At 41.5% G+C, this 27,120-nt stretch overlaps 1 protein-coding gene across 2 annotated transcripts in view; it reads left to right on the top strand.

The window, feature by feature from the left end:
* Positions 1-3,392: 3,392 nt before the first annotated feature.
* The window catches only part of ikzf1 (IKAROS family zinc finger 1 (Ikaros)), a gene marked incomplete at its 3' end in the record, with an annotated part of 56,983 nt that continues 33,255 nt past the window's right edge, over positions 3,393-27,120 (top strand). For both annotated transcript variants that reach the window (XM_079567421.1, XM_079567420.1), the window contains exons 1-3: positions 3,393-3,625; positions 16,040-16,093; positions 21,995-22,108. In XM_079567421.1, the coding sequence (XP_079423547.1) occupies positions 3,475-3,625; positions 16,040-16,093; positions 21,995-22,108 (319 nt within the window). In that variant the 5' untranslated portion in view covers positions 3,393-3,474. The remainder of the gene's footprint in view (positions 3,626-16,039; positions 16,094-21,994; positions 22,109-27,120) is intronic.

The raw sequence follows: 27,120 nt of genomic DNA, 5'->3' as shown, positions 1-27,120 counted from the left end.
TTTGTCGTTTTTTCGTCATTTTTTAGTCATTTTTTTGTTAAATTTTTGTTAAATTTTTTATCATTTTTTGTCATTTTTTGTCATTTTTTTGTCGTTTTTTAGTCATTTTTGTCATTTTTTTAGTCATTTTTTATCATTTTTTGTCATTTTTTGTCCATTTTTTTGTCAAATTTTTGGTCAATTTCTTTAAAGGAACAGGCCGGTGTTTTTCCATACTGAGATATGTTCTTACCTGAGCTGTGACGAGTTCTTTAGGACCTGTCTGATCTTCAGTCACGTAAACAGACGGCGTTAGCATTTAGCCTCTCCCTCTCTCCTCTATAGCTCCAAAACAGGTCAAGATAGAAGCTACCAAGCTCTTCCACGTTTTCCCTATTTAAATATGGTTACGTGAAGTGTTCCACTACAAAGTATAATTACACACAATTAAACAATGTGGATTTTCTAAGCGGATAAAAGGGGGAACTATATTGTAAGGCGGAATAATACCAGGAGGAGTTTGCGGATTTCGAACTTGTGTTTTTTGTCATTTTTTGTCATTTTTTATCATTTTTTTGGTCAATTTTTTATCATTTTTTATCATTTTTTGTCATTTTTTGTCATTTTTTGTCATTTTTAGTCATTTTTTGTCATTTTTGACATTTTTTTGTCATTTTTTGTCATTTTTTGTCTTTTTTGTCATTTTTTGTCATTTTTTTGTCATTTTTTTGTCGTTTTTTTGTCATTTTTTGTCATTTTTTTGTCATTTTTTTGTCATTTTTTTGTCATTTTTTGTCATTTTTTTGTCATTTTTTGTCATTTTTTTGTCATTTTTTTGTCAATTTTTTGTCATTTTTTGTCATTTTTTGTCATTTTTTAGTCCATTTTTGTCAATTTTTTGTCATTTTTTGTCATTTTTTTGTCGTTTTTTAGTCATTTTTTTGTCATTTTTTTGTTAAATTTTTGGTCAATTTTTTATCATTTTTTGTCATTTTTTGTCGTTTTTTTGTCATTTTTTGTCATTTTTTTTGTCGTTTTTTTTGTCATTTTTTTGTCATTTTTTGTCATTTTTTGTCATTTTTTTGTCAAATTTTTGGTCAATTTCTTTAAAGGAACAGGCCAGTGTTTTTCCACACTGAGATATGTTCTTACCTGAGCTGTGACGAGTTCTTTAGGACCTGTCTGATCTTCAGTCACGTAAACACAGCGCAGACGGCGTTAGCATTTAGCCTCTCCCTCTCTCCTCTATAGCTCCAAAACAGGTCAAGATAGAAGCTACCAAGCTCTTCCACGTTTTCCCTATTTAAATATGGTTACGTGAAGTGTTCCACTACAAAGTATAATTACACACAATTAAACAATGTGGATTTTCTAAGCGGATAAAAGGGGGGACTATATTGTAAGGCGTAATAATACCAGGAGTACAATACACTTGACCTTCACCTCTTATTTCCTTATTGTTATAGCTCCGCCCTTTAAGATTTGTGCAATAAGACTGTGAAGTAACATGTGCAATAATCTCTGTATCAGCTGCACTTTATTAACAGCACCAGCATCACTTACTGACATCCTTCACACCCCGATATGTTACTTATATGACCTGCTCTAGTTTTGATCCTATTTTTACAGTTGTTGCTCACCCAGGGCCGTAGCACCTAATTCTGGGCCCTGGGTGTAAACGATCTTGGTGGACCCAGATCATATTTGATGTTCTTTAACCACATAACAGTGACAATTTTACAGTGCAGTTCATTTAGTTTCTATTATAACATAATTATATATAGCCTAACTAGGTGAAAAAAATGGTTTTTATTCTTTTTTTCTTTGTCACATTTGGGTTGAGTTTTTTGTCACTTTTTGTTGAATTCTTGACATTTTTTTGTTGAATTTTTGTTGAATTTTTATCACATTTTTGTTGAATTTTTGTTGAATTTTTGTTGTATTTTTGTTGAATTTTTATTTATATTTTTGTCATTTTTTTGTTGAATTTTTGTTGAATTTTTGTTGAATTTTTGTTGAATTTTTGTCACATTTTTGTTGAATTTGTGAAAATGTGACAAAAAAAGTGAGAAAATATTGACAAAAAAGTGACGAAAAATTTATGAAAAATTGACGAAAAATTGACGAAAAATTGACGAAAAATGGACGAAAAATTGACGAAAAATTGACGAAAAAATGTAAAAAATTTGACAATTTGTGACAAAAAAATTACAAAAAATTGATTAAAAATTGACGAAAAAATGGACAAAAAAAGTGACAAAAAATGATTAAAAATTGACGAAAAAATGTAAAAAAATTTGACAATTTGTGACAAAAAAATGACAAAAATGTGACAAAAAAGTGACAAAAAATGGATTAAAAATGGACGAAAAAATGACAAAAATGTGACAAAAAAAGTGACAAAAAATTGACGAAAAATTGACGAAAAATTGACGAAAAATTGACGAAAAAATGTAAAAAATGTGACAATTTGTGACAAAAAAATTACAAAAATGTGACAAAAAAAGTGACAAAAAATTGATTAAAAATGGACAAAAAAATGGACGAAAAAATGACAAAAATGTGATAAAAAATTGCAAAAAAGTTACAAAAATGACACCCAACACCCAACAAGAAAATGTTAGAAAAAAAATCGACGTGAGGAAAAAGCTCCTCTCGGTTCAGGCGGGAGTTAAGAGGTTAAACCATTTCCCTGGCCCTAACCTTCATTTGTGTCACGATATCTCACGTTTTCACAGCAGAACATCCAGCACTGACCTTTCTCCTTTGTGAGATCAATAAACGATTCTCTTATTTCAAACACAGACACAGTTGGATTTACTTTGGAGGATGATGTTTTTAAAGATTTTGTTCAGGCTTAACTGTGTGAATAAACAGGTTTGAGTCTCATAGTCGTGCTCGTCCCTCAGGGGAAACTGGAACCTGGGCTCACAGTGGCCTCCAGGTTTCTAAGCTCTGTGTCTTTGTCCACGTGGAGCCTGTAGAGTCTGATGCAGCGACTGAAGGTCAGATGTTCTTTGTCCTGATCCTCACATATCGTTCCCGTCAAATGTAATTCAATGGAAACATCACCGTCTGCTTTTCAGTTTTTGAAAATTCCCTCAAAGTTCCCATGAATTGAAAGTTTCGGGGCATTTTGCGGCGCCTGTTCCGCCCTGTGCGCCCCTAATCACGAGCAGGTTGAGCTTCTTGGACCCCGGGGCCAAAGCCATGAATAAACAATGGGGTCCTGCACGCGCGCCTCGTCCCATCTCACGCGTTGACGCTTCTCTGCCTCAGCGCGGCGGCGGCGGCGGCGGCTTTGGCACGGCCCGGCTCGTGTGCGCGCGCGCTCGTGAGTGTGCGTGTGTGTGCGTGAGTGAGTGTGTGTGTGTGTGTGTGTGCGTGTGTGTGTGCGTCTCTGTCTCCATCCATGCGTCCAGCAGCGCGCGCCGCCGCAGGCCCCGCGGATAAAAAGCCGCGCCGGCCCCGCGCCGCGCCGCACACGGAGGAGCGATGCTGGGCTGGAACGAGGAAGTGCAGTGGAGAGGAGGAGGAGGAGGGGAGGGACCCAGGGCTCCGCTCCCAGGGGCCGCCTTCAGACCCGCGGCGTATGGAGCCGGGGACAGCTGGAAGAGCTTCATCCTCCAGACTCAGGGGATCGCAGGTAAAACTCACACAAACGCGGGGGAAAAACACGAGGCAAACACACGCGCAGGAAAAGTGAAAGACGTGGCCGGGACGCGGGGCCGAGGCGCGCGCGCGGGCAGAGTTTGGGAAGAGAGAGAGAAAAGAGAGACGCGTTTCCTTGACTTTCCGGAGCAGGTGCAGCGGCGTCAGCGCGTCAGCCTCCGCGGAAAGTTTCTCATCACAACTGTCTCCAACTTTAGCTCCGCGGGATTCGCAACTTCATCCAAACTACTTTTCCTTTTCCTTTTCCTTTCCTTTCCTCCACCTTGGAAACGTTTAAACCCCGCGTTCCTCTGAACCACCGCCTCTTCCTGATCTCACCCTCCGACCTAAACCCTGACGCGCTTTTAACGCAACACGAGTCTGTGATTGTTCGCGCGTTTTATTCGCTTTTATTCGGGGTTTGGGAACTTTTACGCAGCGCTTTGGCACCTGTTGCTGCCGCGGCGCGCGCGCTCTCCGCCCGCCCCAAAAGCCTCCGCCGCGTCAAAACTCTAAAGCAAAACCCGCTGAAACTAGAGTCACCTCCGGGGTTTCATCTGAAGTGGCCCCGAAGCGAGAGCGCGCGGAGGTGGAAGTGCCAGAGCCGCGCGTAAAGGCAGGAAGCGGCGCGCGCGCGGGGGGTTCGGGTTTTGGTTTGTTTGTTTTGCGCTTTGGTGAAACTGTTCCGTTATTTCCCGCGGACGCCGCTCGGGACCCGCGCGCAGAGAAACGGGCTGAGCTGGAGAGACTTTGACAGAGTGTGAAAGTTGTTAAACTACGCCCTGAAATAACGGCGCGCGCGGAGAGGAACTGCGCTGTAACCACTTCCTCTTCTGCATCTGCGGGAAGTCGAACCCAGACTCCGCCGCGCCGACGCACGACGCCAAAGAATAATAAGAATGATTATTATTATTATTATTATTCTAATGATGAGGATGATGATGATGAGGAGAAGTGTGGCTGATTCTAAAGGAGGAGTTTGTGCAGGAACCAGGAGAATCAAACAGGCCGTAACGTCTGTGATCCGGGATTTGTGACGTTTATGCAGAAATGACATGTTTTTTTAAAGCCTTTAAAACCTCTTAACCCCCGCCTGAACCGAGCACATTTACCGCAGTTTGACTTTACCTAAATCTAAAAGGTTCTTGGGGGGAAAAGCTTCAGAAAAGCGACAGAAACACGATTAAAAAGCAACAAAAAAACATGAATCTGATGAACTTTCTCTTAAACCAAACCGAAACTAATAAAGTAAAGAATTTATATTTTTATTATGGATTTTGAGTCTAAAGCTTTTATTGGAGACTTTTTAACACGACCGAGTTCAGACGGAAACATTTACTTTACTGAAGGACAAGAGTCACCGTTCAGACGTGTGTGTGTGTGTATATATGTATAATATATATATATGTAATATATGTGTATATATACATATATACATAATATACATATATATATATTATACATATACATATGTATATTATGTATATATGTATATATGTATGTATATGCATATATATATATATATATACATATACACTATGTATATATACACATATATACATATATATACATATATATATATATACACATTATGTATATATATATATATGTATATATATATGTATATATGTGTGTATATATGTGTGTATATAAACTCTTCTTATTTCAGTTTTCCCTCTTTGTTGTTTTATGAAAATGAAAATTAATACAAAATATTTTGGAAAAAAAAACGGTGAAAACAAGACGTGACTAAAGATGAAAAAGCAGCAAAAACAGAATTAAAAAGTGATTAAAAAAATGACAAAAAAGCGTCAAATAAAGCTTTAAAAATGAGATAAAAATGCGGCGACAAAAGCCATGATCAGAGCTGTCGGTCTTAGCTTTCAAATAAACTCCAGCCTGTTTATTACCAAACTGTTAATGTTAATGTTTCTGAACCTGTGATGAAGGAACCGAGTCTTCATATGTGTGTATATATATATATATGTATATATATATATATATATATATATATATATGTATATATATACTATATATATATATATATATATATATATATATGTGTATATAGTATATATATAGTATATAGTATATAGTATATATATATATATATATATATATGTATATATATATACATATATATATATATATATATACACATTTTTCACAAACATAAAAATAAATCATTTGATCCAAACTCTGAGTTTCTGAATTAAAGCCGCTCCGGTTTTTATTCCACAGGTTTAAAGTCGCTCTTTGTAATAAAAGCGTCGCCTCCTCCTCGTGTTTCCTCCTTTTTCTGTTTCCTCCTTTTTCACCTGCGGCGCCGACGCTGCAGCAAACGGAAACTTCAGCATGAATATAACGAACACCTTTATTCAGGAAAAACAAACTAAATATAACAGAAACTTCAGCATAAATATAACAAAAACCTTTATTCAGGAAAACAAACTAAACAAACTCTTTTCAGGACGATTTCCTTCACAAACAGCGCAGATCAGACGACACGGCTCACGTTTAAACTATGAGGATTTAACTTTAATAACCCGGGCAATAAATGTTCCTTTATTTTATGTTCCTGCACAATCTGAAACATTTACTGCAATTAAAGGGAATCCATTTGAAAGAGAAAGAGCAGAGGAGTGTATGTGTGTGTGTGTGTGTGTGTGTGTGTGTTATAGTGTGTGTGTTTGTGTGTGTGCGTGCATGCGTGCGTGCGTGCGTGCGTGTGTGTTAGACCTTTATTGCAAAACACTTTTTCAATAAAGTTAGATTCAAAGAGAACGAGGAGCTCATTTTGTAGCTCTTAAACACCGATACCGTGATCTCTGTGTTATCACCACAGAGTCACTTCTTTCATCACTTCCTGCACTTTGTCCGGTTTGTTTTCCTGTCATTTGAAAGCTAAGACCGACGAGCTGTTTTTGTCACTTGTTTGTCGCTTTATTGTCGTGTTTTCATCACACTTTTGTTGCTCTTTTATTGTGTTTTTGTCCCTTTTTTTGTTGCTTTTTCCAGGAAAAAGAAAAGTTTAAACAGATAAAAAAAAAGCTCAAACTTTAGGATTTTTTTTTCACTTTTGTCTCGACTCGTTTAAATGTAGAAACTTTGTGACCGACAGAAACATGAGGGAAACGTGTCTTAACCCTCGGCTTTACCCAAACCTAAAAGCTTCTCCACTGCAGTGACTGGATTTGAAAGCTAAGACCCACCTTTTCCCTCAGGTCGTCCTTTATTCCTCCTTTTCTTTTGCCGCTTTTGAATTGTTTCTCTGTCGAAGAGTTTACTCAGTTTTATCAGTTTATTAGTTTCAGGGCGACGTCTCATTTGAAAGCTAAGACCCACAAACCCATCTCTGTCCTCGTGTTATTGCCGGGTTGTTTTCACTTTTTTCAAGATTTTTTTTCCGTCAAATTTATTTCACATTTTTTGTAAATTTTGTTCATTTTTTTTTAAATTTTATTTTTACATTTTTCTCACATTTTTCTCACATTTTCTCACATTTTTCACACATTTTTGTAACATTTTCTCACATTTTTCTCACATTTTTCTCACTTTTTTGTCACATTTTTCTCACATTTTCTCACATTTTTCTCACATTTTTGTCTCTTTTTGTCACATTTTTGTCTCTTTTTCTCACATTTTTCTCACATTTTTGTCTCTTTTTCTCACATTTTTCTCACTTTTTTCTCACATTTTTCTCACTTTTTTCTCACATTTTTCTCACATTTTTGTCTCTTTTTGTCACATTTTTGTCTCTTTTTCTCACATTTTTCTCACTTTTTTGTCACATTTTTCTCACATTTTTGTCTCTTTTTGTCACATTTTTGTCTCTTTTTCTCACATTTTTCTCACTTTTTTGTCACATTTTTCTCACTTTTTTGTCTCTTTTTAGTCTCTTTGCTCTGGTCGACTGTCTGGCTCAGGGCTGAGACCAAAGAAAATCCCTCGTTTGTCACATTTTTGTCACTTATTTGTTGTTTTTGTCACTTTTTGCTGCGTTTTGATCCTGTTTTGCTGCTGTTTTAGATTTGGGTAAAGCCCTCGTGCTCGGCTCAGGAGCTTAAAACGACAAAAACGATCAAAACGAAAAGATTCTCAAAGGAAAAATCCCCGAGGTCTGAAACAAAATGGCGCCGCTGGACAGAGCTTTTTTTTAAAATTTAAAACAGGTTCAGAAAAACTTTATTGAAAACACAGAACGTTCACAGACACGTCCGAGTCAGGACACAATCACTTCTGCAGGTCTTAGCTTTCAAATGAGGCGCTCACTGTTGCTCTTCCAGAAGCTTTTAGATTTGGGTAAAGCTAAACTGGGGAAAACAGACGGGTTCGACCAATCAGAGCAAGGCTGGACGTGTCACAGGAACAAGAGGCGGGAAACAGAGGATCAGCTGCCGCCATCTTTAACCTCTGACCTCCGCCTGGACCTGGCTTTTAGGTTCAGCTTTACCCAAATCTAAACACCTCTCGACTGCAGTGAAAACTAAGACCTTCAAAACTGATCGTAACGTTTCTGTCATGTTTTTGTCGCTCTTTTGTGGCTTTTTGATTCTTTTTTTTAAGAAGCTTTTAGATTGAGGTAAAGCCAGACTGGAGAAAATGTGTGTGTGTGTGTGTGTGTGTTTTCCTGTACTTACGTCATTGTGAGGACCAGTTTGAGTTTTTTTACAGTGTGAAGACATGGGTGGTCCTCACTTATTTGGGTTAAGGTTAGAGTTCAGGGTCAGGGTTCAGGGTCAGGGTCTGGGTAATACATTATGTCTATGAGTGTCCTCACTAAGATAGAAGTACAAACGTGTGTGTGTGTGTTTGTGTGTTCTTGTACTTACGACATTGTGAGGACCAGTTTGAGTTTTTTACAGTGTGAAGACATGGGTGGTCCTCACTTATTTGAAGGACTGTGGTTTTAGGGTCAGAGGTCAGGGTTCAAGGTCAGGGTCTGAGTAATACACTATGTCTATGAGTGTCCTCACTAAGATAGCAGTACAAACGTGTGTGTGTGTGTTTGTGTGTTCTTGTACTTACGACATTGTGAGGACCAGTTTGAGTTTTTTACAGTGTGAGGACATGAGTGGTCCTCACTTATTTGAAGGACTGTGGTTTTAGGGTCAGGGGTCAGGGTCTGAGTAAAACACTATGTCTATGAGTGTCCTCACTAAGATAGCATTACAAACGTGCGTGTGTGTGTGCGTGTGCGTGTGCGTGTGTGTGTGTGTGTGTGTGTGTGTGCGTGTGTGTGTGCGTGTGTGTGTGTGTGTGTGTGTGTGTGTGTGTGTGTGTGCGTGCGTGTGAGCGGCTCAGGGCAGGTCCCGCGGTATCAGTAACGGCCTCGGCTCCGCCCTGAGGCTCCGCCCCCCCGGGGGCCGCTCACAGAATCACGAACCTCACACGATTATCGACGCCTCCACAGCCTCAGAAACAACAAACTGAACTCAGACGGGATAAAAACAGATTCACTAAACGTTTAACCCCTTAACTCCCGCCTGAACCCAGCACGTTCTCTCCAGTTTGGCTTTACCCCAATCCAAAAGCTTCTGGAAAAAAGGTGAGAAAATAGCAACAGAACTGAGACGAAAACAATGATGGAAATGTGACAAAAAAGTGAGAAAACATTGACAAAAAAATGACAAAAAATGACAAAAAAATGACAAAAAATGGACAAAAAATTAATCAAAAAAATTGATCCAAAAAATTGATCAAAAAAATGACAAAAAATGACAAAAAAATGACAAAAAATGACAAAAAAATTACTAAAAATGGCCAAAAAAAATGATCAAAAAAATGACAAAATTGTGACGAAAAAATTAGAAAAAAAAATGAATAAGAAATTACAAAAATGTGACAAACACTTGATAAAAAATTGACAAAAAAATGAAAAAAAAATGAAAAAAATGACAAAATTTGGACAAAAAAAAGACCAAAAAAGTTACACAAATGAGTTGAATACCCAACAAAAAAATGATGTAAAAAATGTGCTGACGTGAGGAAGAAGATCCTCTCGGTTCAGGCGGGAGTTAAGAGGTTAAACATGAATCTGACTCGATCCTGAAAACATTTGATTCTAATGAAACTTTCTTTAAAAACACCACGAGCTTCAGCCTGAATCTGTCTGAATATTTAATCTGAAGAGTTTTTTAGATCCGTCGAGTCAACATCGATGAATGGATTAATTAGTTTTTCATGTTTTTTATATAGTGATTTATCGTAGATTATTATAATTGTAATAATTTGAGTTTTCACCAGGGACTAAATCTGATACAAAACACCTGCTCTTTTAACGTCTTAACTCCCGCCTGAACCGAGAGGAGCTTTTCCCTCACGTCATCACATTTGTTTCCATCATTTTTTTGTGGGGATTCAACTCATTTTTGTAACTTTTCTGTCACTTTTTTTGCCTCTTTTTCATCAATTTTTCGTCACTTTTTTGTCACATTTCCATCATTGTTTTTGTCTCAGTTTTGTTGCTATTTTCACAGCTTTTTTCCAGAAGCTTTTGGATTGGGGTAAAGCCAAACTGGAGAGAATGTGCTCGGTTCAGGTGGGAGTTAAGGGGTTAAAGGTTTTGTACATTGTCTCTGTTTCAATAAACTATAAACTAAACTAAACTAAACTAAACTAAACCGTTCACAAATGTAATAAACTCGCTCACACCGGCCTCTCGTCACCAACAAAAGGAAATATATATATTTTTTTTTATTAATTGACATTAGATTTATTCTATATTTAAGACAAACTTTGTGGACTTTGCATTTATAATATTGATAATGATCATCTTTAATCAGTTTCTGCTTCATGTTTCGCTCGATAGAAGTTTGGATGATTTTCATTTTTATTTAGTCTGATTTTAGTCTAAAATATCTGGACATTTTACTCATAGTTTTTGTCTCATGAAAAACTTTTCGTTAAAGACGAGCTTTAACCTCTTTAACCCCTTAACTCCCGCCTGAACCGAGCACATTCTCTCCAGTTTGGCTTTACCCCAATCCAAAAGCTTCTGGAAAAAAGGTGAGAAAATAGTGACAAAACTGAGACGAAAACATTGACCAAAAAATGACCAAAAAAATGACAAAAATTTGACAAAAAAATGACAAAAAAATGACAAAAAAATGACAAAAAAATTACAAAAAAATGACCAAAAAAGACAAAAAAATTACAAAAATTTGACTAAAAAATGACAAAAAAATGACAAAAAAAAATGACTAAAAAATGACAAAAAAATGACAAAAAAATGACAAAAAAAATGACAAAAAAATGACAAAAAAATGACAAAAAAATGACAAAAACTGTGACCAAAAAAATGACAAAAATTTGACAAAAAATGACAAAAAAAAATGACTAAAAAAAGACCAAATTGTTCCAAAAATGAGTTGAATCCCCAACAAAGAAATGATGGGAAAAAAATGTGCTGACGTGAGGAAAAAGATCCTCTCGGTTCAGGTGGGGGTTAAGAGGTTAAACATGAATCTGATTTTCTCCAGTTCAGCTTTATCCAAATCTAAAAGTTGACAGTAGAAGCCAGACCTTATTTGAAAGCTAAGACCTGCTAAACCATCTACATTTAAACGGCTCATTTTCCTCGCGTTGTTGCTGCGTTTGTCTTTGTCATCAGTTCTGTGGGTTTTAGATTTGGGTAAAGCCGTAGACGCTGCTGTTAAAGCGGGGGCTCCTCATGTTGTAAAGAGAGTTTCCCGGTGAAAGTTTGCGCCTTGTCCTCAGACCTGTGAGCGACAGAGTTTCTCCGTGATTCCGTGCGCCTCCTTCGCCGCCGCCATCTGTCCGCGCTCGTCTCGGGGGCGCGCGGTTATTTCGGGGGCCGTCCCCCCCCCCGTCCCCCCCCCGCTCCCCCCTCGGACGGGCCGGGCCCCCGGGAGCCCCTGAAGAGGCTGTTTTTCGGGGCAGAGGAGCCGCTCCATCTGCTGGAGGCTCCGCTGGATCCATTATTAATGCGGCTCCAGAGGAACTGTGGCCTATTTCAGAGGCACTACAGTGATGTCACCCCCCCATTCACAAACGCCGCCCGCGCACGCCAAATATGGGCATTTCCACAATAAACAAAGCAACAAATACAATTAAACTGTTTGGAAAATTTGGGAAAATTGAGAAATTACTTTGAACAGTTTGGATTTTTTTCTTTTTAATTTGAGTTTGAATTTTACTTTAAAGGATCTGTATCTGCTATTTTAGCCATTCCAAAGTTAAGTATAGGCATGTATATGATATATTGTACCTCTACCATTATGGAGCCTCATTTTTGTGATAAATATAAGTGTTTTCTGGAGGTATTTTTCGAACCCGGAAGACACAACGCTTCGATTCAGTTAACTCCGCCCCCTCTCTCAGTTAACTCCGCCCCCTCTCTCCGCGCATACTTTACCGTAATATAAATAAACAGCAATAAGTGAAGATACTTCATGATGCAGTTATACGGAGTTGACATCTGCAACACAGCTTCATAAATGGCTAACACACAAGCTAATATGCTAACACACATGCTAATATGCTAACACACAAGCTAATATGCTAACACACGCTAATATGCTAACACACATGCTAACTCTGCTCCATCGCTGTTTACATTATGGGACTCGCGTTGGTTATAAAAGTTAATCCACTTTGGTTCTGGTGAAGGTTCACCAAACATCCATCAGAGACAGTCACAGAAAAACAATATTTTGGTGAAAGTCGCTGAATCCCGGAGAAAAAAAACAGCTTCTGACGGGAGTGGCCTCTTCTTTAGGAAGGTTGAATAAACTCCTCGTCCTCGTAGGCAAGCGCGCTTCTTTTTCTCTGTGACATGATCGTTAGTTAAGAATAAAGAACAGGTGTGTCCAGTTATAACGAGCTCCATCTTCAGCTGCAGCACAAACATGACTGATCTGTTCAGACGCTCAGGGTTTGTTTTGGCCTCAGCTGAGCTGGAAGCACCTCGGGCACATCCTTTTTTTTTTTTTTTTCCTTTTTTTTTTCTATTTGTTTCTCTCTTACGACAGAAATAATGAAAAAGCTGTTCTACAAATTAAAATCAGGCTGTAAGACATTGCTTTACAGACGTCGAGCACTTCCGTTCCGCTGTGACGACACAACTGAACACTCAGTCGTTCACCAGGAGAGGGAGGAGCCTCAGAGAGCAGGAGGGCGGAGCCTCAGAGAGCAGGAGGGCGGAGCCTCAGAGAGCAGGATTCAGGAGGATTACTGAGAGCTGCGTGAATGAAGCCACAAACCACTCTGGGGGTGTTTTTGATAAGGAAATAGCAGAACAACATGGCTAAAAGCAACAAAAAGTCGATTTTGCATGATATAGGACCTTTAAAAATATGCACAGATTTTGGAATGAGGAAATTAAAAAAAATACAAACTGTAATTTTCCAAACTTTTCCATTTCCCCCAAAATGTTACAATTTTTACCAATTTGTTTCCACATTAAAAAAAGATTAAAACAATTCACAACTTTCAATTTTGTTTTAAATTCCAAACTTAAAAATGAAACTCCAAAATTCTAAAATTCCCAAATTTAATTTTTAAGTTTGGAACTGAAAATTGAAAACGTGCATCTGCAGATGTGAAATGAAATTTTTTCCAAACTTTTCCATTTCCTCACAAAATATTGTATATATTGTGCACCTGTATGTGAAGCACTTTGGGCACTGAGTGTTGTTGTAAACGTGCTATACCAATAAAGTGGACATTGACAAAATGTTCAAATTTTTACCAATTTTTTTCCAAATAAAAAAAAAAGACTTAAAAAAATTCAGAACTTCCAATTTTAAAAAATAAACTCCAAATTTACAAAATTACAAACTTTCATTTTTAAGTTTGGAATTAAAAAAAAGAACAAAATTGGAAGTTCGGAATTTCTAAAAATCTTTTTTTCAATTTGGAAAAAAAAATTGTTAAAAATCAGAACATTTTGGGGGAAATGGAAAAGTTTGGAACATTTTGAAACAGTTTGAATTTTTGTATTTATTTATTTTTAAACAATTCGGAATTTAAAATATACATTTGGAAATTTTGTTTGTTTGTAAAATGTCCAACATTTCCCACGATTATTCATTCACAAACAGCGAGACCACATTTGGAAGATTTTTACACAAATATTTTTACAGATCTGAACCCAAACACTTTGTAACAATGCGTATCTAAAAGCGGACGACATATATTCTACTAAAGTAACGTCTGAGCCCATATTTATTTATTCATGAGCTCCGTGTGCGGCCATTTTGTTTATCCGGGCTCGTGGAGAAACAATCTTTCTCCAGCGTGTCCTGGGCCTCCTCCTGTAGGACAAGCCTGGAACATCTCCTCAGGGAGGCGACCAAGAGGCGACCAGGAGCCTCCTGAGCTCCAGCAGCAGTGGCATGTGTGCATCCTCACTAACCACTAAGCTGAAGGCTCCACACACACGTCTCTGCTTTGTGAAGGTTCTCCTGCCACAGAAGCTCACGGGCCACACGGGACTGAACCTCAGAACTTCACTCTTTAGTTTCTGTGTTTCCTGTTGAGCCCAGGACACGTTAACTGTGAAGCAGCTCAGAAACATCAGAGTGTTTTTATTCTGAGATCATGAAAACGGCCTAAAAATGCAAACTTATAAAGCACTTTATTAACTTCTGTAGGCCCAGACTCCTGCTTTAAACCCGGCTCCGTCAAAACTTCTGCTTTAAACCCGGCTCCGTCTGGTATTTAGATTTCTGAAACACTGACTGTTTTTACGTGTAATAAACTTAAAATGATAAACTGACAGAAACTCGCAGCACGTTTCCCTCATGTTTAGTCCGTGATCTGCAGCGGCGTTTCTCTCTGAGTCTCCAAGTTTCTCTCTCGTCGTCTGTAACTCCTCGCTCCTCTCGCCTCTCTCCTCTCTCTCCTCTCTCTCCTCTCTCTCTTCTCCCTCTCTTCTCCCCTCTCTCCCCTCTCTCTTTTCCTCTCTCTTTTCCCCTCTCTTCTCCCCTCTCTTCTCCCTCTCCTCGCGCTCCTCTCTCTCCTCTCTCTCCTCTCTCTCCTCTCTCTCCTCTCTCCTCTCTCTCCTCTCTCTCCTCGCGCTCCTCTCTCTCCTCTCTCTCCTCGCGCTCCTCTCGCTCCTCTCTCCTCTCTCTCCTCTCTCTCCTCTCTCTCCTCTCCTCTCTCGCCTCTCTCCTCTCCTCTCTCTCCTCTCTCTCCCCTCGCCTCTCGCGCTCCTCTCTCTCCTCTCCTCTCTCTCCTCTCCTCTCTCTCCTCTCTCTCCTCGCGCTCCTCTCGCTCCTCTCTCCTCTCTCTCCTCTCTCTCCTCTCCCTCCTCTCTCTCCTCTCTCTCCTCTCTCTCCTCTCTCTCCTCTCTCTCCTCTCTCTCCTCTCTCTCCTCTCTCCTCTCTCTCCTCTCTCACCTCTCTCTCCTCTCTCTCCTCGCGCTCCTCTCGCTCCTCTCTCCTCTCTCTCCTCTCTCTCCTCTCCCTCCTCTCTCTCCTCTCTCTCCTCTCTCCTCTCTCTCCTCTCTCTCCTCTCTCTCCTCTCTCTCCTCTCTCTCCTCTCTCCTCTCTCTCCTCTCTCACCTCTCTCTCCTCTCTCTCCTCTCTCTCCTCTCTCTCCTCTCTCCTCTCTCTCCTCTCTCTCCTCTCTCTCCTCTCTCTCCTCGCGCTCCTCTCGCTCCTCTCTCCTCTCTCTCCTCTCTCTCCTCTCCCTCCTCTCTCTCCTCTCTCTCCTCTCTCCTCTCTCTCCTCTCTCACCTCTCTCTCCTCTCTCTCCTCTCTCTCCTCTCTCCTCTCTCTCCTCTTGCCTCTCCCTCCTCTCCTCTCTCCTCTCTCTCCTCTCTCTCTCTCCCCTCTACTCTCTCTCCTCTCTCTCCTCTCTCTCCTCTCTCTCCCCTCTCTCCTCTCTCTCCTCTCTCCTCTCTCTCTCCCTCCTCTCCCTCCTCTCCCTCCTCTCTCCTCTTCCTCTCCCTCCTCTCTCCTCTCTCCTCTCTCTCCTCGCGCTCCTCTCACCTCTCGCTCCTCTCTCTCTCCTCTCTCTCCTCTCTCTCCTCGCGCTCCTCTCACCTCTCGCTCCTCTCTCTCTCCTCTCTCTCCTCGCGCTCCTCTCGCCTCTCGCTCCTCGCGCTCCTCTCTGGGACCCAGCCATGCATGCTCAGCAAATTAGTCCCAACACGGGCTCCAATCACGGGGCGGCCCCTCGGAGCCGCCTCGGCGCGACCTCCGGGGCCAGGCTTCATTTTCCACTTAATTTTGCCGCAGTCACTTTGCATTTTGGGATGATCAGGCGGCGCGGGGAAATTAACAATAAATAACAAATGTGGCGTCGGCGATCCCGGCGGTGTCAGGCCTGTAATGAAGTGTCTGCGGCGGCGGCGGCGGCGGCGGCGGATCCGCGCTGACACGGCCGGGGTCGCCGGGGCCGTGTTTCTCTAAGCCGTCATTAAACCCGTGTCTCGTTGCAGAATACTTGCACCGCATGGAGAGCGAGGAGGCGCCGGAGATGGCCCCGCTGCCAGGTGAGGCGCAGGCGCGATGTGAGGAGGTCACGTCCATCCTGTATTAACCTGAAGGTTCTTCACACTGTCACAGAGAAGATCACATCCATACTGTATTAACCTGAAGGTTCTTCACACTGTGGAGCTACAGCTTCACCTGTCACAGAGAAGATCACGTCCATCCTGTATTAACCTGAAGGTTCTTCACACTGTCACAGAGAAGATCACGTCCATACTGTATTAACCTGAAGGTTCTTCACACTGTGGAGCTACAGCTTCACCTGTCACAGAGAAGATCACGTCCATACTGTATTAACCTGAAGGTTCTTCACACTGTGGAGCTACAGCTTCACCTGTCACAGAGAAGATCACGCCCATACTGTATTAACCTGAAGGTTCTTCACACTGTCACAGAGAAGATCACGTCCATACTGTATTAACCTGAAGGTTCTTCACACTGTGGAGCTTCATCTGTCACAGAGAAGATCACGCCCATACTGTATTAACCTGAAGGTTCTTCACACTGTGGAGCTACAGCTTCACCTGTCACAGAGAAGATCACGCCCATACTGTATTAACCTGAAGGTTCTTCACACTGTCACAGAGAAGATCACGTCCATACTGTATTAACCTGAAGGTTCTTCACACTGTGGAGCTTCATCTGTCACAGAGAAGATCACGCCCATACTGTATTAACCTGAAGGTTCTTCCCACTGTGGAGCTACAGCTTCACCTGTCACAGAGAAGATCACGCCCATACTGTATTAACCTGAAGGTTCTTCCCACTGTGGAGCTACAGCTTCACCTGTCACAGAGAAGATCACATCCATACTGTATTAACCTGAAGGTTCTTCACTGGAGCCTGAACATTTCAGCCTCAGTTTATTTACAGAGAAATGTTGAAGCTCAACCAGTTATTTATTCAAACTTTCAAGAAACTCCAGATGATTCAAAGCTACAGTTGTGTGGAAATGTTCACAAACTGATGGGGTTTTTGGTCATTTCTCAAAGAACATGAATGAAAACACACACTTTCCCTTTAACATCAGAGAAGCTCTGAGTCTTTATGGAGAAGGTTCTGTTTATAATCTGATGGTAAAGCAGCTCATTCTTCTTAAAGCCTCTAGCTCCAAGTATCGTTAAAGTCCAGGTGTTGTTAAAGTCCTGTATCGTTAAAGTCCAGTATCGTTAAAGTCCTGGTATCGTTAAAGTCCAGGTGTCGTTAAAGTCCTGGTATCGTTAAAGTCCAGGTGTCGTTAAAGTCCAGGTGTTGTTAAAGTCCAGGTATCGTTAAAGTCCAGGTGTTGTTAAAGTCCAGGTGTCGTTAAAGTCCAGGTATCGTTAAAGTCCAGGTGTCGTTAAAGTCCAGTATCGTTAAAGTATCGTTAAAGTATCGTTAAAGTATCGTTAAAGTATCGTTAAAGTATCGTTAAAGTCCAGTATCGTTAAAGTCCAGTATCGTTAAAGTCCTGGTATCGTTAAAGTCCAGTATCGTTAAAGTCCAGTATCGTTAAAGTCCAGGTGTCGTTAAAGTCCAAGTATCGTTAAAGTATCGTTAAAGTATCGTTAAAGTCCAGTATCGTTAAAGTCCAGGTGTCGTTAAAGTCCAGTATCGTTAAAGTCCAGGTGTCGTTAAAGTCCAGGTATCGTTAAAGTCCAGTATCGTTAAAGTCCAAGTATCGTTAAAGTCCAGGTGTCGTTAAAGTCCAGGTATCGTTAAAGTCCTGTATCGTTAAAGTCCAGTATCGTTAAAGTCCTGGTATCGTTAAAGTCCAGGAATCGTTAAAGTCCAGTATCGTTAAAGTCCAGTATCGTTAAAGTCCAGGTGTTGTTAAAGTCCTGTATCGTTAAAGTCCAGTATCGTTAAAGTCCTGGTATCGTTAAAGTCCAGGAATCGTTAAAGTCCAGTATCGTTAAAGTCCAGTATCGTTAAAGTCCAGGAATCGTTAAAGTCCAGTATCGTTAAAGTCCAGGTATCGTTAAAGTCCAGGTGTTGTTAAAGTCCTGTATCGTTAAAGTCCAGGTGTTGTTAAAGTCCTGTATCGTTAAAGTCCAGTATCGTTAAAGTCCTGGTATCGTTAAAGTCCAGGAATCGTTAAAGTCCTGTATCGTTAAAGTCCAGTATCGTTAAAGTCCTGGTATCGTTAAAGTCCAGGAATCGTTAAAGTCCAGTATCGTTAAAGTCCAGGTATCGTTAAAGTCCAGGTGTTGTTAAAGTCCTGTATCGTTAAAGTCCAGTATCGTTAAAGTCCTGGTATCGTTAAAGTCCAGGAATCGTTAAAGTCCAGTATCGTTAAAGTCCAGTATCGTTAAAGTCCAGTATCGTTAAAGTCCAGGTGTCGTTAAAGTCCAAGTATCGTTAAAGTCCAGGTATCGTTAAAGTATCGTTAAAGTCCAGGTGTCGTTAAAGTCCAGGTATCGTTAAAGTCCAGAATCGTTAAAGTCCTGTATCGTTAAAGTCCAGGTGTCGTTAAAGTCCAGGTATCGTTAAAGTCCTGGTATCGTTAAAGTCCAGTATCATTAAAATCCAGGTATCGTTAAAGTCCAGGTGTCGTTAAAGTCCAGGAATCGTTAAAGTCCAGGTATCGTTAAAGTCCAGTATCGTTAAAGTCCAGTATCGTTAAAGTCCTGGTATCGTTAAAGTCCAGGTATCGTTAAAGTCCAGGTATCGTTAAAGTCCAGGTATCGTTAAAGTCCAGGTGTCGTTAAAGTCCAGGTATCGTTAAAGTCCAGGTATCGTTAAAGTCCAGTATCGTTAAAGTCCAGGTATCGTTAAAGTCAGGTATCGTTAAAGTCCTGGTATCGTTAAAGTCCAGGTATCGTTAAAGTCCAGGTATCGTTAAATTCCAGTATCGTTAAAGTCCAGGTATCGTTAAAGTCCAGGTATCGTTAAAGTCCTGGTATCGTTAAATTCCAGTATCATTAAAATCCAGGTATCGTTAAAGTCCAGGTGTCGTTAAAGTCCAGGAATCGTTAAAGTCCAGGTATCGTTAAAGTCCAGTATCGTTAAAGTCCTGGTATCGTTAAAGTCCAGTATCGTTAAAGTCCTGGTATCGTTAAAGTCCAGGTATCGTTAAAGTCCAGTATCGTTAAAGTCCAGGTATCGTTAAAGTCCAGGTATCGTTAAAGTCCAGGTATCGTTAAAGTCCTGGTGTCGTTAAAGTCCAGGTGTCGTTAAAGTCCAGGTATCGTTAAAGTCCAGTATCGTTAAAGTCCAGGTATCGTTAAAGTCCAGGTATCGTTAAAGTCCTGGTATCGTTAAAGTCCAGGTATCGTTAAAGTCCAGGTGTCGTTAAAGTCCAGGTGTCGTTAAAGTCCAGGTATCGTTAAAGTCCAGGTATCGTTAAAGTCCTGGTATCGTTAAAGTCCAGGTATCGTTAAAGTCCAGGTATCGTTAAAGTCCAGGTATCGTTAAAGTCCAGGTATCGTTAAAGTCCAGGTGTCGTTAAAGTCCAGGTATCGTTAAAGTCCAGGTATCGTTAAAGTCCAGGTATCGTTAAAGTCCAGGTGTCGTTAAAGTCCAGGTGTCGTTAAAGTCCAGGTATCGTTAAAGTCCAGTATCGTTAAAGTCCAGGTATCGTTAAAGTCCAGGTATCGTTAAAGTCCAGGAATCGTTAAAGTCCAGGTATCGTTAAAGTCCAGGTATCGTTAAAGTCCAGGTAACGTTAAAGTCCAGGTATCGTTAAAGTCCAGTATCGTTAAAGTCCAGGAATCGTTAAAGTCCAGTATCGTTAAAGTCCAGGTATCGTTAAAGTCCAGGTGTCGTTAAAGTCCAGTATCGTTAAAGTCCAGTATCGTTAAAGTCCAGTATCGTTAAAGTCCAGGTATCGTTAAAGTCCAGGTATCGTTAAAGTCCAGGTATCGTTAAAGTCCAGGTATCGTTAAAGTCCAGGAATCGTTAAAGTCCAGGTAACGTTAAAGTCCAGGTGTCGTTAAAGTCCAGGTGTCGTTAAAGTCCAGGTATCGTTAAAGTCCAGGTATCGTTAAAGTCCAGGTGTCGTTAAAGTCCAGGTATCGTTAAAGTCCAGGTGTCGTTAAAGTCCAGGTATCGTTAAAGTCCAGGTATCGTTAAAGTCCAGTATCGTTAAAGTCCAGTATCGTTAAAGTCCAGTATCGTTAAAGTCCAGTATCGTTAAAGTCCGGTATCGTTAAAGTCCTGGTATCGTTAAAGTCCTGTATCGTTAAAGTATCGTTAAAGTCCAGGTATCGTTAAAGTCCAGTATCGTTAAAGTCCAGTATCGTTAAAGTCCAGGTATCGTTAAAGTCCAGTATCGTTAAAGTCCAGGTATCGTTAAAGTCCAGTATCGTTAAAGTCCAGGTGTCGTTAAAGTATCGTTAAAGTCCAGGTATCATTAAAGTCCAGTATCGTTAAAGTCCAGTATCGTTAAAGTCCAGGTATCGTTAAAGTCCAGTATCGTTAAAGTCCAGGTGTCGTTAAAGTATCGTTAAAGTCCAGGTATCGTTAAAGTCCAGGTATCGTTAAAGTATCGTTAAAGTCCAGGTATCGTTAAAGTCCAGTATCGTTAAAGTCCAGGTATCGTTAAAGTATCGTTAAAGTCCAGGTATCGTTAAAGTCCTGGTATCGTTAAAGTCCAGGTGTCGTTAAAGTATCGTTAAAGTCCAGGTATCGTTAAAGTCCTGGTATCGTTAAAGTCCAGGTATCGTTAAAGTATCGTTAAAGTCCAGGTATCGTTAAAGTATCGTTAAAGTCCAGTATCGTTAAAGTCCTGGTATCGTTAAAGTCCAGGTGTCGTTAAAGTATCGTTAAAGTCCAGGTATCGTTAAAGTCCAGGTGTCGTTAAAGTATCGTTAAAGTCCAGGTATCGTTAAAGTCCAGGTGTCGTTAAAGTATCGTTAAAGTCCAGGTGTCGTTAAAGTATCGTTAAAGTCCAGGTATCGTTAAAGTCCAGTATCGTTAAAGTCCAGTATCGTTAAAGTCCAGTATCGTTAAAGTCCAGGTGTCGTTAAAGTATCGTTAAAGTCCAGGTATCGTTAAAGTCCAGTATCGTTAAAGTCCTGGTATCGTTAAAGTCCAGGTGTCGTTAAAGTATCGTTAAAGTCCTGGTATCGTTAAAGTCCAGGTGTCGTTAAAGTATCGTTAAAGTCCAGGTATCGTTAAAGTCCAGGTGTCGTTAAAGTATCGTTAAAGTCCTGGTATCGTTAAAGTCCAGGTGTCGTTAAAGTATCGTTAAAGTCCTGGTATCGTTAAAGTCCAGGTATCGTTAAAGTATCGTTAAAGTCCAGGAATCGTTAAAGTCCTGGTATCGTTAAAGTCCAGGTGTCGTTAAAGTCAAGTATCGTTAAAGTCCAGGAATCGTTAAAGTCCAGGTATCGTTAAAGTATCGTTAAAGTCCAGGAATCGTTAAAGTCCAGGTATCGTTAAAGTATCGTTAAAGTCCAGGAATCGTTAAAGTCCAGGTATCGTTAAAGTATCGTTAAAGTCCAGGAATCGTTAAAGTCCTGGTATCGTTAAAGTCCTGGTATCGTTAAAGTATCGTTAAAGTCCAGGAATCGTTAAAGTCCAGGTGTCGTTAAAGTCCAGTATCGTTAAAGTCCAGGTATCGTTAAAGTCCAGGTGTCGTTAAAGTCCAGTATCGTTAAAGTCCAGTATCGGTATCGTTAAAGTCCAGTATCGGTATCGTTAAAGTCCAGTATCGGTATCGTTAAAGTCCAGTATCGGTATCGGTAAATTCCTGGTATCGGTATCGTTAAAGTCCAGTATCGGTATCGTTAAAGTCCAGTATCGGTATCGCTAAAGTCCAGTATCGGTATCGTTAAAGTCCAGTATCGGTATCGTTAAAGTCCAGTATCGGTATCGTTAAAGTCCAGTATCGGTATCGTTAAAGTCCTGAAGTTGTTCCTCATGTTTGTGATGGTTTTAAACTTTGTCTGAACCTTTGACCTTTGACCTTTGACCTCCAGGCCGCGAGACTCCGCCCCCGAACGAAGCATCGGAGGATCAGGACGAGCCGATGGCGGTGCCCGAAGACCTGTCCTCAAGCTCCGCCCACCAGCAAAACGCCAGCAACGGCAAAGGTACGAACCAATCACAGCTCAGCGTTGCAGATGTGATCAGGAAGCAGCGAGAATCATTCGGAGGATTCCTTTCGGAAATGGAAACCGTTTCATTTCTTTTCGAAACCACTGCTTTAACGAGACTTGTTTCCGATACCGATACCTGAGCGATACTTTTCCCGATACCGACATTATAATATGTGTGCCTTATATTATATGAACCAGAGAACAGAATCTCAGCTTCATCTGCAACGACATGTGGGAAAATATGGACAATATTAATCATTTAAAAATGAGCACAAATGAGGAAAAAAGAACTGGGAAAACCACAAACATTAGAAAAAAATTGGGAAAAAAATCCTTAGTTAAAGTCAACAACCTTTGCAATAAAACAGTTTCCTTCACTTAACCTCTTAACTCCCGCCTGAACCGAGAGGATCTTTTACCTCACGTCAGCAGAGTTTTTTTCCATCATTTTTTGTTGGCTATTCAACTCATTTATGTAACTTTTTTGTCACATTTTTGTCTTTTTTTTGTCTTTTTTTTGTCTTTTTTTTGTCACATTTTTGACATTTTTTCGTCAATTTTGTATCAATTTTTTGTCACTATTTTGTCATTTTTTCGTCCATTTTTCATATTTTTTTTGTCATTTTTTTTGATCAATTTTTGATCAATTTTTTGTCACTATTTTGTCGGGTTTTTTGTCATTTTTTTGTCACATTTAAAAAAAAAATTCCATCACATTTTTGTCACTTTTTTGTCGTTTTTTGTCATATTTTTGTCATTTGTTCATCAATTTTTTGTCAATTTCTGGTGACATTTTTTCCACTTTTACCCCAGCTTTTGGATTGGGGTAAAGCCAAACTGGAGAAAATGTGCTCGGTTCAGGTGGGAGTTAAAGGGTGAAACAGCGCCCCCAATTCGACGCTATTAAATTAGAAAAAAAATTGAAAAAATTTGGGGAAAATGGGAAATAAAATACATACAAATTGGGCAAAAATGGGGAGAAAAAAGTCCTTTATTTGAGCTGAAACAAACTCGTCACTTCCTGTGATCCTGTCCCTGGACCAACAGCAGCAACAGCTGGACTGATGTTTCTCTCATTGTTCTGATCCGGGCTGGTGTTGTTTAACTCAGTGGTTCTCAACCTGGGGGTTGCGAAACAAATTTGAGGGGTCGCCAGATCATGTAGATAAAATAAACATACTTTTTTAACGTATATTATAATATTTTATTGTTGCATGTTGCACAATTTTACCAGAGTGCCATTATGTGTTCGTAATTTGATGAATTTTATTTTAGCCATTTGTTTTTTTCTTTGTTTTTTAAGAATTATGTCGGATAATGTTCCGATTTCTCCCGGTGTGACCAGAGCGGGGGGTCACGAACACCTTTACCTGTTATAATGGTTTAACTCACTGGCTCCTCATTGGCTAAAAGGTGATAAAGTGCTTTATATCATGAGACGTGTTCATCAGCTGCCCCCCGAGCAGGACCTCCTGTCGCTGAGGAGCCGCCTCTGATTGGCTCGGTCTGAGGAGGGGCGTGTTCTAATTCCCTCCAGCCGAGCCGTGATTGGCTGCTGTGTTTGTTTACGCAGATGAATTTATACAGAACTTTATCATAAAAAACTGCCTCATATTGAACATTTAGGAGGTTTTATTTCTGAACCGACTCATTATTTATATCAGACTTTATGTGAGGGGAGAGAGAGTGCGTTTACGGGCCTGTGAGGGGCGAGTGTCTGTGGATCGATCCCACTTCGCGCTGGAGTTTCTGGGTTTTTCCTCCGAGGCTCGAGGGTAAAAATACTCCCGCGGATCCAACGGGAGGCGCTGCTTTCAGGGACGCGGTGCTTTCAGGGACGCGGTGCTTTCAGGGACGCGGTGCATTCAGGTCACTGGCAGGAGTCCGTAAACCGTGTCGCTCTTAAGGAATAACTAATGCGACGCTTGATCTGCGGCTCCGGGGAAACGCTGAGAGGGACCAACATCTGTCGAGGAAACCGGAGACTTTACGTCCAAACTAAACGTGTTTCTGACGAGGAAAACGGGCCGGGATTAACACGCTTTAGCTGAACACAGAGTCAGAGTCAGAGTCTCAGAGTCTCAGAGTCTCAGAGTCTCAGAGTCACAGAGTCTCAGAGTCACAGAGTCTCAGAGTCAGAGAGTCACAGAGTCAGAGTCACAGAGTCTCAGAGTCACAGAGTCTCAGAGTCTCAGAGTCTCAGAGTCTCAGAGTCTCAGAGTCACAGAGTCTCAGAGTCACAGAGTCTCAGAGTCAGAGAGTCACAGAGTCAGAGTCACAGAGTCTCAGAGTCACAGAGTCTCAGAGTCTCAGAGTCTCAGAGTCTCAGAGTCTCAGAGTCACAGAGTCTCAGAGTCACAGAGTCTCAGAGTCACAGAGTCACAGAGTCACAGAGTCTCAGAGTCTCAGAGTCTCAGAGTCTCAGAGTCTCAGAGTCACAGAGTCTCAGAGTCACAGAGTCTCAGAGTCTCAGAGTCTCAGAGTCTCAGAGTCTCAGAGTCACAGAGTCTCAGAGTCACAGAGTCTCAGAGTCTCAGAGTCTCAGAGTCTCAGAGTCTCAGAGTCACAGAGTCTCAGAGTCACAGAGTCTCAGAGTCACAGAGTCTCAGAGTCTCAGAGTCTCAGAGTCACAGAGTCACAGAGTCACAGAGTCACAGAGTCACAGAGTCTCAGAGTCTCAGAGTCACAGAGTCTCAGAGTCACAGAGTCACAGAGTCTCAGAGTCACAGAGTCTCAGAGTCTCAGAGTCACAGAGTCTCAGAGTCTCAGAGTCACAGAGTCACAGAGTCTCAGAGTCTCAGAGTCTCAGAGTCTCAGAGTCTCAGAGTCACAGAGTCTCAGAGTCACAGAGTCTCAGAGTCTCAGAGTCTCAGAGTCACAGAGTCTCAGAGTCTCAGAGTCTCAGAGTCTCAGAGTCACAGAGTCTCAGAGTCACAGAGTCTCAGAGTCTCAGAGTCTCAGAGTCACAGAGTCACAGAGTCTCAGAGTCACAGAGTCTCAGAGTCACAGAGTCACAGAGTCTCAGAGTCACAGAGTCTCAGAGTCACAGAGTCTCAGAGTCTCAGAGTCACAGAGTCTCAGAGTCTCAGAGTCTCAGAGTCTCAGAGTCTCAGAGTCACAGAGTCTCAGAGTCTCAGAGTCACAGAGTCTCAGAGTCACAGAGTCACAGAGTCACAGAGTCACAGAGTCTCAGAGTCTCAGAGTCACAGAGTCTCAGAGTCACAGAGTCTCAGAGTCACAGAGTCACAGAGTCTCAGAGTCTCAGAGTCTCAGAGTCACAGAGTCTCAGAGTCTCAGAGTCACAGAGTCACAGAGTCTCAGAGTCTCAGAGTCTCAGAGTCACAGAGTCACAGAGTCACAGAGTCACAGAGTCACAGAGTCTCAGAGTCTCAGAGTCTCAGAGTCTCAGAGTCTCAGAGTCACAGAGTCTCAGAGTCACAGAGTCTCAGAGTCACAGAGTCTCAGAGTCACAGAGTCACAGAGTCTCAGAGTCTCAGAGTCTCAGAGTCACAGAGTCTCAGAGTCTCAGAGTCACAGAGTCACAGAGTCTCAGAGTCTCAGAGTCTCAGAGTCACAGAGTCACAGAGTCACAGAGTCACAGAGTCACAGAGTCTCAGAGTCTCAGAGTCTCAGAGTCTCAGAGTCTCAGAGTCTCAGAGTCACAGAGTCTCAGAGTCTCAGAGTCTCAGAGTCACAGAGTCTCAGAGTCTCAGAGTCTCAGAGTCTCAGAGTCTCAGAGTCACAGAGTCTCAGAGTCACAGAGTCTCAGAGTCTCAGAGTCTCAGAGTCACAGAGTCACAGAGTCTCAGAGTCACAGAGTCTCAGAGTCACAGAGTCTCAGAGTCTCAGAGTCACAGAGTCACAGAGTCTCAGAGTCACAGAGTCTCAGAGTCTCAGAGTCTCAGAGTCTCAGAGTCTCAGAGTCTCAGAGTCACAGAGTCTCAGAGTCTCAGAGTCTCAGAGTCTCAGAGTCTCAGAGTCACAGAGTCTCAGAGTCTCAGAGTCTCAGAGTCTCAGAGTCTCAGAGTCACAGAGTCACAGAGTCACAGAGTCTCAGAGTCTCAGAGTCACAGAGTCTCAGAGTCTCAGAGTCACAGAGTCTCAGAGTCTCAGAGTCTCAGAGTCTCAGAGTCACAGAGTCTCAGAGTCTCAGAGTCACAGAGTCACAGAGTCTCAGAGTCTCAGAGTCACAGAGTCAGAGTCACAGAGTCACAGAGTCACAGAGTCTCAGAGTCTCAGAGTCACAGAGTCACAGAGTCACAGAGTCAGAGTCACAGAGTCACAGAGTCACAGAGTCTCAGAGTCTCAGAGTCACAGAGTCACAGAGTCACAGAGTCAGAGTCACAGAGTCACAGAGTCACAGAGTCACAGAGTCACAGAGTCACAGAGTCACAGAGTCTCAGAGTCTCAGAGTCTCAGAGTCTCAGAGTCACAGAGTCTCAGAGTCACAGAGTCACAGAGTCACAGAGTCACAGAGTCACAGAGTCTCAGAGTCACAGAGTCTCAGAGTCACAGAGTCACAGAGTCACAGAGTCAGAGTCACAGAGTCACAGAGTCACAGAGTCACAGAGTCAGAGTCACAGAGTCACAGAGTCACAGAGTCACAGAGTCTCAGAGTCACAGAGTCACAGAGTCACAGAGTCAGAGTCACAGAGTCACAGAGTCACAGAGTCTCAGAGTCTCAGAGTCACAGAGTCACAGAGTCACAGAGTCAGAGTCACAGAGTCACAGAGTCTCAGAGTCTCAGAGTCTTTGTTTGTTAACTTTATTGTCCCCGTAGGGAAATTTGTTCTCTGCATTTAACCCATCCTTCGATGCCGCTGGGGCAACTCGTAAGGAGCAGTGGTCGACGGCAGTGCCGCGCCCGGGGACCCATCTCCATGTTGTGGAGCCAGGCTGATGGTCAGAATCACCTGGTTGGAGGATTCACCTATTGCACATGTTTTTAGTGGTAGGGGAACCGGAGTACCCGGAGGAAACCTACGCAGACACGGGGAGAACATGCA

The sequence above is a fragment of the Gobius niger genome (genome assembly GCF_951799975.1).
Source record: "Gobius niger genome assembly, chromosome: 12".
NCBI lineage: Eukaryota > Metazoa > Chordata > Actinopteri > Gobiiformes > Gobiidae > Gobius > Gobius niger.
Note: the sequence above shows the minus strand (reverse complement) of the source record. Positions and strands in the feature narration are given on the sequence as shown.